Source organism: Gossypium hirsutum, chromosome A11 (genome assembly GCF_007990345.1).
Source record: "Gossypium hirsutum isolate 1008001.06 chromosome A11, Gossypium_hirsutum_v2.1, whole genome shotgun sequence".
Taxonomy (NCBI): domain Eukaryota; kingdom Viridiplantae; phylum Streptophyta; class Magnoliopsida; order Malvales; family Malvaceae; genus Gossypium; species Gossypium hirsutum.
This window is the reverse complement of record NC_053434.1, coordinates 98,727,340-98,743,161: the sequence shown is the minus strand read 5'-3', so window position 1 is coordinate 98,743,161 and position 15,822 is coordinate 98,727,340. Positions and strand designations below refer to the sequence as shown.

The window sequence follows — 15,822 nt, the reverse complement described above, 5'->3', positions numbered from 1 at the left end:
AAATGAAAATTTTCATCAATCCTTGGTAATGCCAAATTTAGTAACTAACTTCATTTATATGGTAAGGAAATTAAAAATAACTATTTAATTTCTACACCTAACCTGCTGCTCCCTTATTCTCAGCTAGCCATCCACTTTCCTTTACCTGTAAAATTCTATTTATTTAAAATCTGCCAATGTTGAACATTTATTAAATAAAATGGAAAAAAAATAAATTGTAAAAGAGATAACTCCCAATTATGAAGCAAACAAAAAAAGTGATTAAAAAAAATGAAAATACCTCTAACTTGACTTGATAATCTTTTGCTCTTCAATATGAACTTCTTGGATGTGTGATATCTTGGACCAATCTGCACCAGTTTGCGGTCGATATTTATCATTCATTGTTGGACATTGTTGGATCTTTAGTTGTTTGAGGGAAGTGAGATGCTCTACTCCATCAAAAAGACGAGATAATTTGGGACAATCAATAATCTCTAATCTTTGAAGTGAAATTAAGTTTTGAAACCAATTTGGCAATGCCTCCAATTCAGGGCAACCCCTGATTTCAATGAACTCCAAATGGCTAGCAGATGCTTCAAGAAGCAACCGAGGTAGATCCCTTAAACTTGGCGCATCACGAATTATGAAATTTTTAAGACCCAAGTGAAGGTTTTGATCTTCTATCCCTTGAGGTTCCATGAGTAAATTGATTTTTGGGCAAGAAATAATAAAAATATCCTCCAATTTAACAAGGAATTTCAGACTTCGAGATAGTGATTCAAGTTCATAACAATATTCGAAAATCAAATCTTTGAGTGATGTGAGGTTTTCCATCCCTTCAAACAAACATTTCAGTGTCGTGCACTTGTAAAAGTATAAGAATCGAAGTGAACTCCAATTACCAGGTCGAACCTCTCTTAATTGCATGTCATCCCCTGATATCTCCAGAAATCTTAAATTGATCAACCTTCGCAAATTGTCAGACACTTGAAACCTTGGGAGATTAAATAATCTCAATGTCAGCAAGCTCTGAAGTTTATGGATGGACTTTGGAACTCTCCTCAAATTATGGAAGCTACTTAAGACAAGACACTTTAAATGCTTTAGGGTGCAAATGGACTTTGGTAATGCCTTTAACGTGCAATTTTCCAACTCAATTAGCCACAGGTACTTAAAATATGAGATGCAAGCACTCAAAAATGTTTTCTCCACCTCCCTGAATTGTCCCCATGGAGTTAGATTTACTAACGTGCGCACACCTTTCAACTTCTTCAAAAATGGCTGCAGAATTCTCATCGGATAATGCTCAGCGAATGCCAAATGCCGAACATTTTCAGAAGCACTTATCGTTTGCTGATATATGGTTAAGCACTCTTCTTGTGAAACACTTAGCGCAAGATCATGTATCAGATCATGGATTTTGAACTTATAAAATGTAACTTTGTCATCAACATCTTGGACAAATCCCTTGGACCGTAAGTCTTTGAAATACTGTAAACCAATGTCTTCGCAGCACACATCATCTTCTTGCACGGGGCTTGGGAGAAATCCATTAGCCAACCAGGATTGGATGACATAATCAGTGTCATAAAGTGTATCCTTGGGAAACAATGACAAATAAGCTAGACATCGTTTCAAATGATGGGGCAAATGATTGTAACTTAATTTTAGTGCAGCTAAGATGCCTGTCTGATATAGGGTTGCGCGCGGACCAAGATCGAGTTGCCAAGTCACGAGAAACTCCTACGAAAACCCTAAACAATTAGATCTGAAACGAAACAGAAAATTAAAAGATTAGATTTTTGAATTTTCAGATCTGAAATAAAATCCCCAAAACAGTAAAGAATCAAATAGAGAATAGAAATAAGTGTTAATAAGGAATCTTGAAACCCTAGAAGAGATTGCGATTCTGCCCAATTGAACACCCAGATAGTTTTCCCCAAATTTCGGCAATCTAATTTCTCCCAAAAAGAGTATGGATGAATCGGCAAGAACCCTAGAAATTGGGGATTTTTGGGCTAATTCCTTAAGATAGAAAAAGGCTGAAAACACAATAAGAACAGAAAATAAATTAGATAAAGATTTGGCACAAGCAGAAATAAAGAAAGAATTGACAGTAAGAAATTAAAAGATAAGTCCTAAGAAGCCTTGAAATCTCGAAAGATCTCACAACTCCCTTCAAACGGCTCTAATCTCCCCTCCAAAGAATATCAATGGCAAGAAGAAGGTTGAAGATGGCTCCCACAATAAAAAAGATTGTTAAAACAACTTCTAAAGAAAACTCAAGAGAGAAATCTTGGAGAAAACTCAAAGAAAATTCTGCTCTCAACAAATCTGAAATTTTAATAATAATGATAAGTGTTTAACAAGGTGGACAGCCATGCCTTTAAATAGGCCTTATAACTAGTCCTAATCTAATTAGAAAACTAAAATAAAAAAACTCCTAATTATTTTAATATGGAAATTTGGTCAAATGTCATTTTATCTGGGACTCTTGGACTGAATATTGACATAAAAATTTAAACTAAGTAAATAAATAAATAAATAAATAAAAATAAAACTTTACAACTTGGGCCACTTTGACAATTTGGCCTGATTTTCAACTAAGTATGGATGGATTTCTTGATTGGGCTGGGATTTTGCTTATTGGGCCTCGCCTTCAAGAATTTGGGCTTTTGTGACTCGTATCATTCCCCCTTCCTCAAAAAGATTCGTCCTCGAATCTGAAAAATCAAATGAACTCGACTTTCCTCTATCGAACGGGACTAATGGCAATTGAGTCCACTGAGAAGAATAGCCATGAGATAGTAAATAGCAACGGAAATAAGCTTGTAGTCCAATCATAAGCATAATAGAACAGGTATAACGCATGTGAATGGACATATTCAGATTACCATGCAAACAATCTAATTTACTCACCACTACCTCGTCAAATATTTGAAACAAAGATGGACATGTTTTAAGGCATTCAGTCGTCTCACATTGTTCCCACAAACCATGAATAAATTGCGAGTAATAAATCAAATGGTAAACATAATCGTCACAAGTAGGTATTTGAAAAGATTCACATGGTTCACAGAGTTGCATAATCATACCATGCATTAATCGACGGTCTATAGATTCACTCACACATGCATTATCAAAAACAAGAATCTTTTTATCAACCATCAAAACAGATAGATCATCAAAAAATAAAATAGGACAGTCAAGCATGTTTCGATCTAAGTGTTCATCAACACGATCTTTATCACTATCCGAGGAGTACAAAAGTGTTTCAAAGGTTTCAAGCATCTTACCTCGATAAGCAGAAGAATAAGGGTCGATTTTACCTTTTTCATTTAAAACAAACCTTCGCTCATCGGGGGCATAGTGTAGTCGAATCTTCGTTGTTGAGTTAACGTTTGTCAAATGGAACTCAAACTTCATGTACAACCACATAAACTGTTTAAAGCACGAATATAAATTGAAAACAAATTTGGAAAATTTCGTTACCTTATTCTCCAAAACAGATTTGGACAAATTCAAGGATTTTACACAAGGTAAATCAAGAGAAAAACAAATCACGCTTCTTTTCGTAATGACTTTATCAACCACAATCGAAGAGTAACAATTAATCGGATCAAAATGAGGGGATCTTTTAAGAACTAAGTCACCAAAAGTTTTATCAATAATTTTCAAATCTGCACTGGACTCGGTTTCTAAAATTTCCTTACCTCGCTTACCTTCGGGATCATGTAGTGTGATTTCATCTTTGCTTAAGTTGATCATATGAAAGCGTCTTTCATTTGAGAGGTATTGAAGTTGAAAGTTATCTTTCGATCTTTCGGGAACCTGAAAAGTAGCAACACAAGAAAAATTCATATCTTGGTTAGTGGAAACATTCCTCACTACCCTTTCCACGTCTTTTTCTTTTGTTTCTTTTTCTAATTCATTTTCTCTTCTTTCTTCAATTTCTTTTTCACTCTCAATCTCTTTTTGCTCTTTTTCATTCTCTTTTTCTTTTTCCTCACTTGTTTTAATAGAATTTTTCAGTTTGATTTGGTCCTCATGGACTTGTTCCAGAGTGAGCGGCACTAAGGTGAGTTTCTTTCCTTGATGCTTGAAAGAATACCTATTGGTACGACCATCGTGAGTGACTTTTCGATCCAGTTGCCACGGTTCTCCTAGCAACAAATGGCAGGCTTGAATAGGCATTACGTCGCACACAACTTCGTCTTGATACTTACCGATAGAAAAGGCGATGCGCACTTGTTGAGTGACCCTAAATTGGCCTTCGTTGCTAAGCCCTTGTAGTTGATAAGGTTGTGGATGCTTGGTAGTGGTTAAGCAAAGCTTTTCCACCATCGTCGTGCTGGCTATGTTCGAGCAACTTTCACCATCAATAATAACTCTACAAAGCTTACCTTGTACGTGGCAGCGAGTATGAAAGAGATGTTCTCGTTGCTGCTCGCTCTTTGGTTTTGCCAAAGATGATTGTCCATGATCATGACAATCATCATCCATTCTAGGGACACGTTGAGGGTTGCACCTATGGGGCTGGTTATCCCTATCTTCCTTAATTGGATCTCGATATTGATGTTTTTGATTCACTCGTACCTCATTCAAAGTAGTATTCAATGCTTGAAGTGTAGCATTTATTTGTGTGATTGCAGCAGTATGTCTGTCTAACTGTTGTTGGACTTTCATAAGTGCATCATTATTATCACCTTTAGACATCTTCAAAACCTGTAAAAAAATAAACACTCAACACTCAAAAATAAAAGTTAACAAACCTCACCATTAATCACTCAAAAAGAAAAATCAAATTCTCAATGAGGTCGAATTCAATCTTGTGAGTTCTTTATCAGAGTTTATATCAACCAATTAGAGAGTGTGAACCAAACTACCAAAGAATCCTAATTTGCACTAGGATGCCAAAAACTGACGAGACACCAAGTGATTCGTGTTGCACCGAGGAAGGATTGTGCACACGTTTAAATCCTACTAACACAAGAAACAAGAAGGTGTTAGATATTTTAAAAGGATAATAAAAAGCAAACAAATGAAAACCTACAGCTAAGAATCAATAAAAATTGCTGAAAACAGAAAACCCGAAAAACTGTGGAGTAACTTGACAACTTCGTTCGAGGTGTTCCTGATCTCAAAAAATCACAAAATTAAATCTGGAATGTCTTCAAATATTGAATTTTTGATCTGGAAAATTTGGGCACCAAATTCAACCCGCTGAATATTTTTTTAATTTTTTATTGGATTTCGTATTTTTTTCAATTTTTTGACTTTTTCGACTTATTTTTTTGCGGGAAATATTTTTGTATATTCAATAACAGTGCCAAAAATATGTATGTAAAATTTCAGATCAATCAGAAAACGTTTACCCACTCAAATGAATTTTTTTCGAAAATTTTTCTGGGTAAAACTGCTGTTTGTAATTTAAAAAATAGAGATCAGTTTAGAAATCAACCAAGAACACCCAAAACGCCCAAAATCTGATACCAAATGATATAGGGTTGCGCGCGGACCAAGATCGAGTTGCCAAGTCACGAGAAACTCCTACGAAAACCCTAAACAATTAGATCTGAAACGAAACAGAAAATTAAAAGATTAGATTTTTGAATTTTCGGATCTGAAATAAAATCCCCAAAACAGTAAAGAATCAAATAGAGAATAGAAATAAGTGTTAATAAGGAATCTTGAAACCCTAGAAGAGATTGCGATTCTGCCCAATTGAACACCCAGATAGTTTTCCCCAAATTTTGGCAATCTAATTTCTCCCAAAAAGAGTATGGATGAATCGGAAAGAACCCTAGAAATTGGGGATTTTTGGGCTAATTCCTTAAGATAGAAAAAGGCTGAAAATACAATAAGAACAGAAAATAAATTAGATAAAGATTCGGCACAAGCAGAAATAAAGAAAGAATTGACAGTAAGAAATTAAAAGATAAGTCCTAAGAAGCCTTGAAATCTCGAAAGATCTCACAACTCCCTTCAAACGGCTCTAATCTCCCCTCCAAAGAATATCAATGGCAAGAAGAAGGTTGAAGATGGCTCCCACAATAAAAAAGATTGTTAAAACAACTTCTAAAGAAAACTCAAGAGAGAAATCTTGGAGAAAACTCAAAGAAAATTTTGCTCTCAACAAATCTGAAATTTTAATAATAATGATAAGTGTTTAACAAGGTGGACAGCCATGCATTTAAATAGGCCTTATAACTAGTCCTAATCTAATTAGAAAACTAAAATAAAAAAAACTCCTAATTATTTTAATATGGAAATTTGGTCAAAGGTCATTTTATCTGGGACTCTTAGACTGAATATTGACATAAAAATTTAAACTAAGTAAATAAATAAATAAATAAATAAAAATAAAACTTTACAACTTGGGCCACTTTGACAATTTGGCCTGATTTTCAACTAAGTATGGATGGATTTCTTGATTGGGCTAAGATTTTGTTTATTGGGCCTCGCCTTCAAGAATTTGGGCTTTTGTGACTCGTATCACTGTCTCTTCTTGATCAAGCTTCCAGATGTGATTATCTCTTATCAGTTCCCAGTCACGTTGACGAGTTTTTCCATAAAGTAAACTTCCCATAGTTCTCACTGCCAAAGGAACACCTTTGCATTTCTTCACAATTTCATCAGCAATTGGAAATAGGTTTGGATATCGTTCTTCGTCCCCTTGGTTAAATGCCCATTTTAGTAACAGAGACAAGCTATCTTCATGACTAAGAGCTTCTAGTTCAAAAGGACTTTGAGTACCCATTATTGATGCGACGGCTAAACTTCTTGTGGTAACAATGATTTTACTTTGATGCAGATAATCCAATTTCATCAATATGGCTTTCAATTCATCCCACTTGACACGATCTTCATTCCACACATCATCCAGAATAAGTAAAAATCTTTTACCTTTTATAAGACTTTGGAGAAGAGTCAACAGTGCATTGACCGGTAAACCATCACTTCTTTCATGGTTGATGTTGAAAATAATCTCGCAAAGAAACCTAGCAACGTCAAAAAACTCGGATACACACACCCATAGTTTCAAGGGAAAACTCCGACTCACTCTTTCATCATTGTACACAAGCTGAGCAAGCGTAGTTTTCCCCAAACCTCCTATTCCAACTATGGGGATGACAGTCATGGTTTCCACACCCCTTGGCTGGACTAGAAGATCTATAATGTTCTCTTTGTCTTGATCTCGACCAAGTACCTTAGAAGTCATGAGGGAGTGGGTGTCCCTATGACTTTGAACAACATACGGTCGGTTCTGAAGAATTTGAACATTCTCTCCTAGATTAAATCTTTTGAAATCAGTAGCAATGGTCTCTAACCTTTCGTTGATCTTTTTTATTTTGTGACCCATCCTCAAAGAGTATGCCAAAGGGATAGAGATGGAGGAGAAACGTACCGTTTTCAACTCCTTTCGCAGAGCGTCACACCTGAATTCATCGAGCACATCCTCAGCATCATAAAAGACGCCCCTTAGCTTGGTCAAACTAAGGCGTAATGTCTGATTGTGCTGCTGCAGTTTTTCAGCATCTAACAGCACAGCTTTGATGTATGTCATGGTTTCCTCCAGCCTTTTCAAATCACTGGCATTCAATAGAGAGATAGTTTGTTTGATACTAGGGGAGATGATGTTCTTCAAAAGGGTATCGGCAATGATGGAGAGAAACGATTCCGCCATAACTCTGCTGTCAAAATCTGAAGAGGTTTTCAAAGGTCAGATAAGAGGAATGAAATTCTTTTATTTGGGTTTATGCTCGATGGATGATCCTTTTGCTCAAGGGCAAAAAAGAAAGTCTGTTTTGGTAATATTTTATTGAATGGTGGGAATAATAGTAATAATTTAGCCCCACCAAGTGAAAAGTACAAAGAAATTTAATAAAGAGAGCGTGGAATTTGAGAAGACTATCTAGATAATTGCAGCTTCATGGAAATGCATCAAAATACTCACTGTAACAGGTTAATTTTATCCTGCCAAAAAAAAATAATAAACAAGCCTATTTACAAGACCCAAATCCAAACCTAATATTACACCACCCAAGTCCATAATCTAAATTTTTTAAAATATATATAAAACCCTCAGTCTCCTTTCGCGCGTACCCCCACCACGTTAGCATACTTACCGCCCGAGGCCTGACGCATCCTCTGCCACCATTGCACCAAAATGGCAAGGCACAGCACCCCAACACCGTTGACCTTGCCACAAGCGCCTGCAAAGGAAAAAGAAAACAAGACAAATGACAAAAATAATAGAAACAACAAAAGAAAGAAAATAAAATATGTGTAATCGACTATAAAAGCTAGAAGATTGAGATGTATTTGTTAAAGAGAAATACAAAAAAGAAAACTGAGATTTTGAAATAACAAAGAGCAAAGAAAACAAAATGTATTTTTTATTTTATTTTTTGAAATCACGTATATACCAAAAAATTAAATAAAAAAGTTTTTTATAGAGGTGATCATGGGCCGGGTCTGAGCTGGGCCCAAATAAAATTTTAGGCTCCTCTACTAGGCTTGGGCCTGGCCCGGCCCGAAATATGGCCTAAAAATTTATCCAAGCCCGGCCCGAAATAAAATTGCTAAGCCCGAGCCCGGCCCGGCCCGGCTCATATTATTTTTTTTGCTTATTTCATTAAATAAAAAAATTAAAAATATAATAAATCAAATATATTTAAAAACATAAAAATAAATATTAAAACAAATATAAATGATACTAAAACAATTCTTAAAACAATATACAAATTGACAATATAATAAAAAATGGTTATATTAAAAATTTAAAATGATTAAAAATAAAATAAAAAATATATTAATATATAATTCGGGCCGGGCCGGGCCGGGCCCAGGCCAAAAAACTCATACTCGAGGCCCTACCCGTTTTCTAAACGGGCCTTTTTTTGCCCAAGCCCATTTTTCGGGCCTATATTTTTACCCAAACCCTTCCATTTTTCGGGCGAGCCTTTGGGCCAGGTCGGACCGCCCGGCCCATGATCAGCTCTAGTTTTTTTACTGTCGTCAATGTCTCCTCTGGTCTAAGAGGCCGTCGAATCCCTCGGGATTCACCCAAGGCCTCGGCGAAGGATGACTAGAACTGAAATGACTTTTTTTTGTTTTTGAAGTTTGATAAATCTAAGGATTTTGACCCCATCTACGGATTTCCCAGAAGACAGGGACAAAAAGGGGACTTTTTTTTTGCAACTCCGACCACCGGAGGCAACGGCCGTCGTTGCTGATGATCTGTGGCCATGGCAGACTTGCAGTGGCTCAATGGCCGAGATAGGGGGTTGAGAGAAAAAAAAGGGTTTGAAGTTTTTTTTAATCCAAACTGCAATGAAAATTTTCAAAAAAAAAATTGGCTTATATAGGCAGTACCAAATGACGTCGTTTTAGCCAAGGTTCATAAGTCCCAAAATGGTGCCGTTTCAGGCCTAACCCGCCGACTTAACCCTGATCCCCTAGGATCCGCATGTTTTTGTGGGAATGGTCTATTTGCTACCTTAGTCCTTCCGCCTTTGAACCCTCTTCTATGTGGTCCAAATTCCTCTTTTTCTCTTTTGTAGATTATACCATTTAATTTTAATTCACTTTCAATTTAGTTCTCAGTTTACTGACCTTTTGGGGAATGACGCGTGTCCTAAGGTTTGGGAATAATGACCCATTTGGTCCCTGTTTATTTTCGCATTTCTTGTTTTAGTCTTTTTTTTATTTGTTTATTTATTTTTATATATAATTTATGCTTTTAATTTCATTTAAATTTCAATTCAATCCTTCATTTATTTTGTTTTACCTATTTTTTTTATTTCTTTACCTTTTTAAATATTTAAAATTTATGTTATTTATATTCCTTTTTATGTATTTTTTTATTTTATCATCATTATTATTATTATTTATTATTTATATTAATATTATGATAATGGTCATGACACGATTATTGCTATTATTACTATAAATTGATGTATTTTTATTATCATTATAGTTGCATTATTATTATTCGCTAGCATGACATTTTTAGTTTACCTTTTTATTTGTTTTCTCTTTGTTCATTTATTTATTATTCTAATATCATTTTATTTTACCCATCACTATTTTGCTTTATTTTGTTAATTACCATGCCATCATGTTAAAATATACTTATTCATTTTTTTACTACACTATGCCTAAATAAATTAAATGTATATCGTTTTAAAAAGTTACATTCGTTTTATCTAACGTATAGAAAATACTTAAAACCGAGGCAATGTTAATTATTTTTGGAATTTGAGGAGTTGTGCTCCTAGCTTACGGTGTATGGCATCTTCCTAAAACTGAAGTAATCGAGTATCCTATTTAAAATAACAAAAAGCAAGATTTAGGTAACGATCAAATGACGATTATTCTAGTTATTCGAGAATTCGAGTCATTGTGTCCTAACTCACGGGGCATGGTCGGTTCTGAAGAATTTGAACATTCTCTCCTAGATTAAATCTTTTGAAATCAGTAGCAATGGTCTCTAACCTTTCGTTGATCTTTTTTATTTTGTGACCCATCCTCAAAGAGTATGCAAAAGGGATAGAGATGGAGGAGAAATGTACCGTTTTCAACTCCTTTCGCAGAGCGTCACACCTGAATTCATCGAGCACATCCTCAGCATCAGAAAAGACGCCTCTTAGCTTAGTCAAACTAAGGCGCAATGTCTGATTGTGCTGCTGCGGTTTTTCAGCATCTAACAGCACATCTTTGATGTATGTCATGGTTTCCTCCGGCCTTTTCAAATCACTGGCATTCAATACAGAGATAGTTTGTTTGATACTAGGGGAGATGATGTTCTTCAAAAGGGTATCGGCAATGATGGAGAGAAACGATTCCGCTATAACTCTGCTGTCAAAATCTCAAGAGGTTTTCAAAGATACGAGGAATAATGTTCTTTAATTTGGTTTATGCTGGATGGATGATCCTTTTGGTCAAGTTCAAAAAAGAAAGTCTGTTTTGGTAATATTTTATTGAATGGTGGGAATAATAATAACAATAATTTAGCCCCACCAAGTGAAAAGTACAAAGAAATTTAATCAAGATAGCGTGGAAATTGGGGAGACCGTTCGTCTAAGATAATTGCAACTTCATGGAAATGCACAAGGGTGTGCAAAATTCGGGTAAAATCGTAAAAATTCGGTTAATCGACCGAATTCGGTTAATCGGTCGGTTAACTGAATTAATTCAGTTGGGGGATGGTTGATAATTTTTTAAGTTTTCGGTTAACGGTTAATTTGGTTCGAAATCGGTCGGTTAATCGAATTTTTTCAGTTTAATCAAAAAAATTAATAAATAAAATTATAATATATAAATAACCTACTATTCACTCAAACCCAATTCAACATAAACCCAAATACTTAATCTAATATATATTAACCCAAGTACCCAACTCCACCCAATCATAAAATTTACAAATAATTTAATAAATAAAAATAAAAATAAAAAACATATAATTTTATACAAATAATTCGATTAATTCGGGAAATTTGGTTAATTCGGTTAATTTTATACTTATTTTAACCAAAAATAAAAATACATATAATTTTCGGTTAATTCGGTTAACCGACCGAATTAACTGAAAAAATTTCATTTCGGTTAATTTTTTTGAAAAAATTTCTGTTCGGTTAACGGTTGAGAATTTTGAAAGGTCAATTAATTCAGTTAATGTTATTTCGGGTCAGTTAACCGATTGAACACTCCTAGAAATGCATCAAAATACTCACTGTAAAATGTCAATTTTATCCCCAAAAAACAAAATAGATAAACAAGCCCATTTATAAAACCCTAACCTAAACTTAATATTACACAAGCCCAAACCCATAATCTAAAATTTTTTTAGAAAACCTAAAACCTTAAGTTCGGGCCGCGCCCCACCCCACCATGTCTGCAGGCTCACCGCCTGAGGCCTGACGCACCATTTGCCACCATTGCACCAAAATGGCAAGGCACGGTTCCCCAACGCCATTGACCTTGCCACAAATGCCTGCAAAGAAAAAAGAAAACAAGACAGATGACAAAGATAGCAGAAACAACAAAAGAAAGAAAAGAAAATATATGTGTAATAGGCTATAAAAGCCAGAAGATTGAGATGTATTTATTACGGACAGAAATACGAAAAAAACCTGAGATTTTGAAATAACAAAGAGCAAAGAAAACAAAAGGTAATATTTTATTTTATTTTTTAAAATCGCGCATATACAAAAAAATTAAATAAATAAGTTTTTTATCTGTCACCGTCATTGTCGGTGTCTCCTCTAGTCTGAGAGGCCGTCGAATCTTTGGGGATTCGCCCAAGGCCTCTGTAGAGGACGACTAGAACCGAAATGACTTTTTTTTTGTTTTCGAAGTTTGACCGGATCTAGGGATTTTGACCTCAGATCCGGATTCCCCAGAAGACAGGGACACAAATGGGACTTTTTTCTGCAACTCCGGCTGCCGGAGGCGACAGCCGTAGTCACCAATGACCGGTGGCCATGGCGAACTTGCGGTGGCTCAATGGTCGAGCTAAGGGAGGGCTGAGAGAAAAAAAAAGAGTTTGAAGTTTTTTTTGAAATCCAAACTGAAATGAAAATTTTCAAAAAAATTTTGGCTTATATAGGCAATACCAAACGGCATCGTTTTGGCCAAGCTTCATAAGTCCCAAAATGGCATCGTTTTAGGCCTAACCCACCGACCCGACCTGGATCCCCTAGAATCAGTGTGTTTTTGTGAGAATGGTCTATTTGCTGCCTTAGTCCTTCCCTCCTTTGAATCCTATTCAATGTGGTCCAAATTCTTATTTTTCTCTTTTGTAAATTATACCATTTAATTTTAACTCACTTTCAATTTAATCCTCAGTTTCTGACTTTATAGGAAATGCTGCGTGTCCTGAGGTTTGAGAATAATTACCCATTTGGTCCCTGTTTATTTTCGCATTTGTTATTTTAGTCATTTATTTATTTGTTTATTTATTTTTATATATAATTTATGCTTTTAATTTCATTTAAATTTGAATTCAATCCTTCATTTATTTAATTTTACCCTTTTATAAACTATTTTTTTAATTATTTTATTTCTTTACCTTTTTAAATATTTAAAATTTATGTTATTTATATTCCTTTTTTATGTATTTTTTTATTTTATCATTATTATTATTATTATTTATATTAATATTATGATAATAGTCATGTCACGATTATTGCTATTATTATTATAAATTGATGTATTTTTATTATCATTATAGTTGCATAACTATTATTCGCTAGCATGATATTTTTATTTTACCTTTTTATTTGTTTTTGTCTTTGTTCATTTATTTATTATTCTAATATCATTTTCTTTTACCCATCACTATTTTGCTTTATTTTGTTAATTACCATGCCATCACATTAAAATATATTTACTCATTTTTTTAAACTATGCCTAAATAAATTAAATGTATATCGTTTTAAAAAGTTACATTCATTTTATCTAACATATAGAAAATATTTAAAACCGAGGCAATGTTCATTATTTTTGAAATTCGAGGAGTTGTGCTCCTAACTTACGGAGTATGTCATCTTCCTAAAACCGAAGTAATCAAATATCCTATTTAAAATAACGAAAAGCAAGATTTAGGTAACGATCAAATGGCGATTATTCTGGTTTTTCGAGAAATCGAGTCATCATATCCTAACTCATGGGGCATGGTCTTTCTTCTCGATTAACTCGAAATAAGGCCTTTTCCATTAAATTTAATTTAGTTAAGTAATATCTTAATCAAATAACATTATGCAAAGAGGGATCGTGTTTTAAACTCTCTTCAAATTTTCAGTTCTCGACACTAAGACATCAAGTAATCAAATTGGTACCAATTTTGGGCGTTATAAGGGTGCTAATCCTTTCTTATACGTAATTGACTCCCGAACTCATTTCCTGAATTTTTGTAGACCGAAAATGATTTTAATAAATCTAGCATTTTACTAAAATAAGAAAGCCTTGAGGTGATCCATCACACCTAATTAAAAAGATTGGTGGAGACTCTATTTTCGTTTTTAAAATAAAAGTAAATTTAAAAAAAAAATTTCGACACCCACTTTCAATATTTTATTCAAAGTGCTATAATGATTCATCCATTTGATTCATGTAATTGCTATTTTTTAGAATAATATATTACAATCAATAAAGAATATAGCCTGAATAGCCAATTCTGAGTCCATTTAAGGCTTTCACCTTCGTGCTCGGCTATTCAACACTACAAGAAACAATCTTTAAAACAAATTTCCAAAGTATTCGTTAAACCAACAAGCATTAAACCATTCATAAAAAAGATCGACATTTAACTTCTCCTCAAAAAAAAAATCAAACAAATTCAATTATCACATTATACCAAAAAGAAAAAATCAGGAAATCTAAAAATATTAAAAGAAATCAAAATAAGAGAGAAAATAACTTTCTCCGATGTTAAGTAAAGTTTAAGTTCTTCTATAATTAAAATAAGTTATATATTGAGGATATTTTAATTTAATTTTTTAACAAAAACTAATAAAAATATGAATATATTGAAATTTTAAATCATGCTAATTAGATTAATAAAAACTTAAATTAAATACTCAATTAAAGTTTTATTTTAATTTTTTTATACATTTTTATTTTAATATTTACAATTTATTACCTCCATGAGTTATATATCTATATCATTATTTAAACTCTTAACTAAGTTGCTATGACTAATTAACTGAGTACAACTAGGAAATTATATTAACATCAAAAAATTCACACAAATAAGCAAAATAGATGATGGCGAGAGGCTAAGACACAAGTCTGTAGGGTTTAACGACGAAAAAACTCGGATACACACACCCATATAGTTTCAAGGGAAAACGCCGACTCACTCTTTCGTCATTGTACACAAACTGAGCAAGCGTAGTTTTTCCCAGGTCTCCTATTCCAACTATAGGAATGACAGGTATGTTGTAGACACCCCTTGGCTGGACTAGAAGATCTATAATGTTCTCTTCGTCTTGATCTCGACCAAGTACCTTAAAAGTCATGAAGGAGTGGGTGTCCCTCTGACTTTGAACAACACACGGTCGGTTCTGAAGAATTTGAACATTCTCTTCGAGATTAAATTTTTTGAAATCAGAAGCACTGGTCTCTAACCTTTCGTTGATCTTTTTTATTTTATTATCCATCCTCAAAGAGTAAGCAAAAGGGATAGAGATGGAAGGGAACGTACTGTTTTCAACTCTTTTCGCAGAGCGTCACACCTGAATTCATCGAGCACATCCTCAGCATCATAAAAGACGCCTCTGAGCTTGGTCAAACTAAGGCGCAGCGTCTGCGCTGCTGCAGTTTTTCAGCATCCAACAATGCAGCTTTGATGTATGTCATGTTTTCCTCAAGCCTTCTCAAATAGCCGGCATACTCACTTTCACTGGGTAAGTGATGATGAACTTTTTGCATTAAAATTGAAAAACATGTTTTTTTTTACCTTATGAAAAATTTACGGTTTATTTGGCTGTTAATCGATTCATACCTTCATCCATTTGATTCATATAATTGCTAATTTTTGAAATAATATGTTGCAGTCAACAAAGAACATAGCTTGCTTAGCCAATTCTGAAGCCATTCAAGGCTTCCCCTTCATAATTTGCTATTCAACACTACAAGGAACAATCTTCAAAGCAAATTTCCAAACTATCCATTAAATCAAGAAGCATCAAATCATTCATAAAAAAATAATCATTTAACTCTTCGTTAAAAAAAAAAGTCAAACAAATTCAACTATGATACCAATCAAAACAATCATAAAATTTAAAAATATTAGAAGAAATCAAAATACAAGAAAAAGTATCTCTCTCTAGA

General features: G+C 34.0%; 2 protein-coding genes across 2 annotated transcripts; both read right to left on the bottom strand.

Annotated features, from left to right (window-relative positions):
• Positions 1 to 282: 282 nt before the first annotated feature.
• LOC107957326 (putative disease resistance protein RGA3) lies at positions 283 to 1,612 on the bottom strand. Its single transcript, XM_016892834.1, has 2 exons — positions 1,592 to 1,612; positions 283 to 1,473 (listed from the first exon to the last, which is right to left on the bottom strand). Exons 1-2 carry the CDS (start codon positions 1,610 to 1,612, stop codon positions 283 to 285), a joined length of 1,212 nt encoding a protein of 403 aa, XP_016748323.1.
• Positions 1,613 to 6,369: 4,757 nt separating this feature from the next.
• On the bottom strand, positions 6,370 to 8,348 carry LOC107891942 (putative disease resistance protein RGA4). Its single transcript, XM_016816871.2, has one exon. It carries the CDS (start codon positions 7,667 to 7,669, stop codon positions 6,434 to 6,436), a length of 1,236 nt encoding a protein of 411 aa, XP_016672360.1. The 5' UTR covers positions 7,670 to 8,348; the 3' UTR covers positions 6,370 to 6,433.
• Between the last annotated feature and the right edge of the window lie 7,474 nt (positions 8,349 to 15,822).

What these genes read in the sequence shown, in the direction of transcription:
- LOC107957326 (XM_016892834.1), bottom strand. Translation starts at nt 1,612, where the DNA reads ATGTCTAGCTTATTTGTCATT. An exon ending in TGTCTAGCTTATTTGTCATT is followed by an intron (nt 1,474 to 1,591) that starts GTTTCCCAAGGA and finishes ATTGGTTTACAG; the next exon opens with TATTTCAAAGACTTACGGTC.
- LOC107891942 (XM_016816871.2), bottom strand. Translation starts at nt 7,669, where the DNA reads ATGGCGGAATCGTTTCTCTCCATCATTGCCGATACCCTTTTGAAGAAC.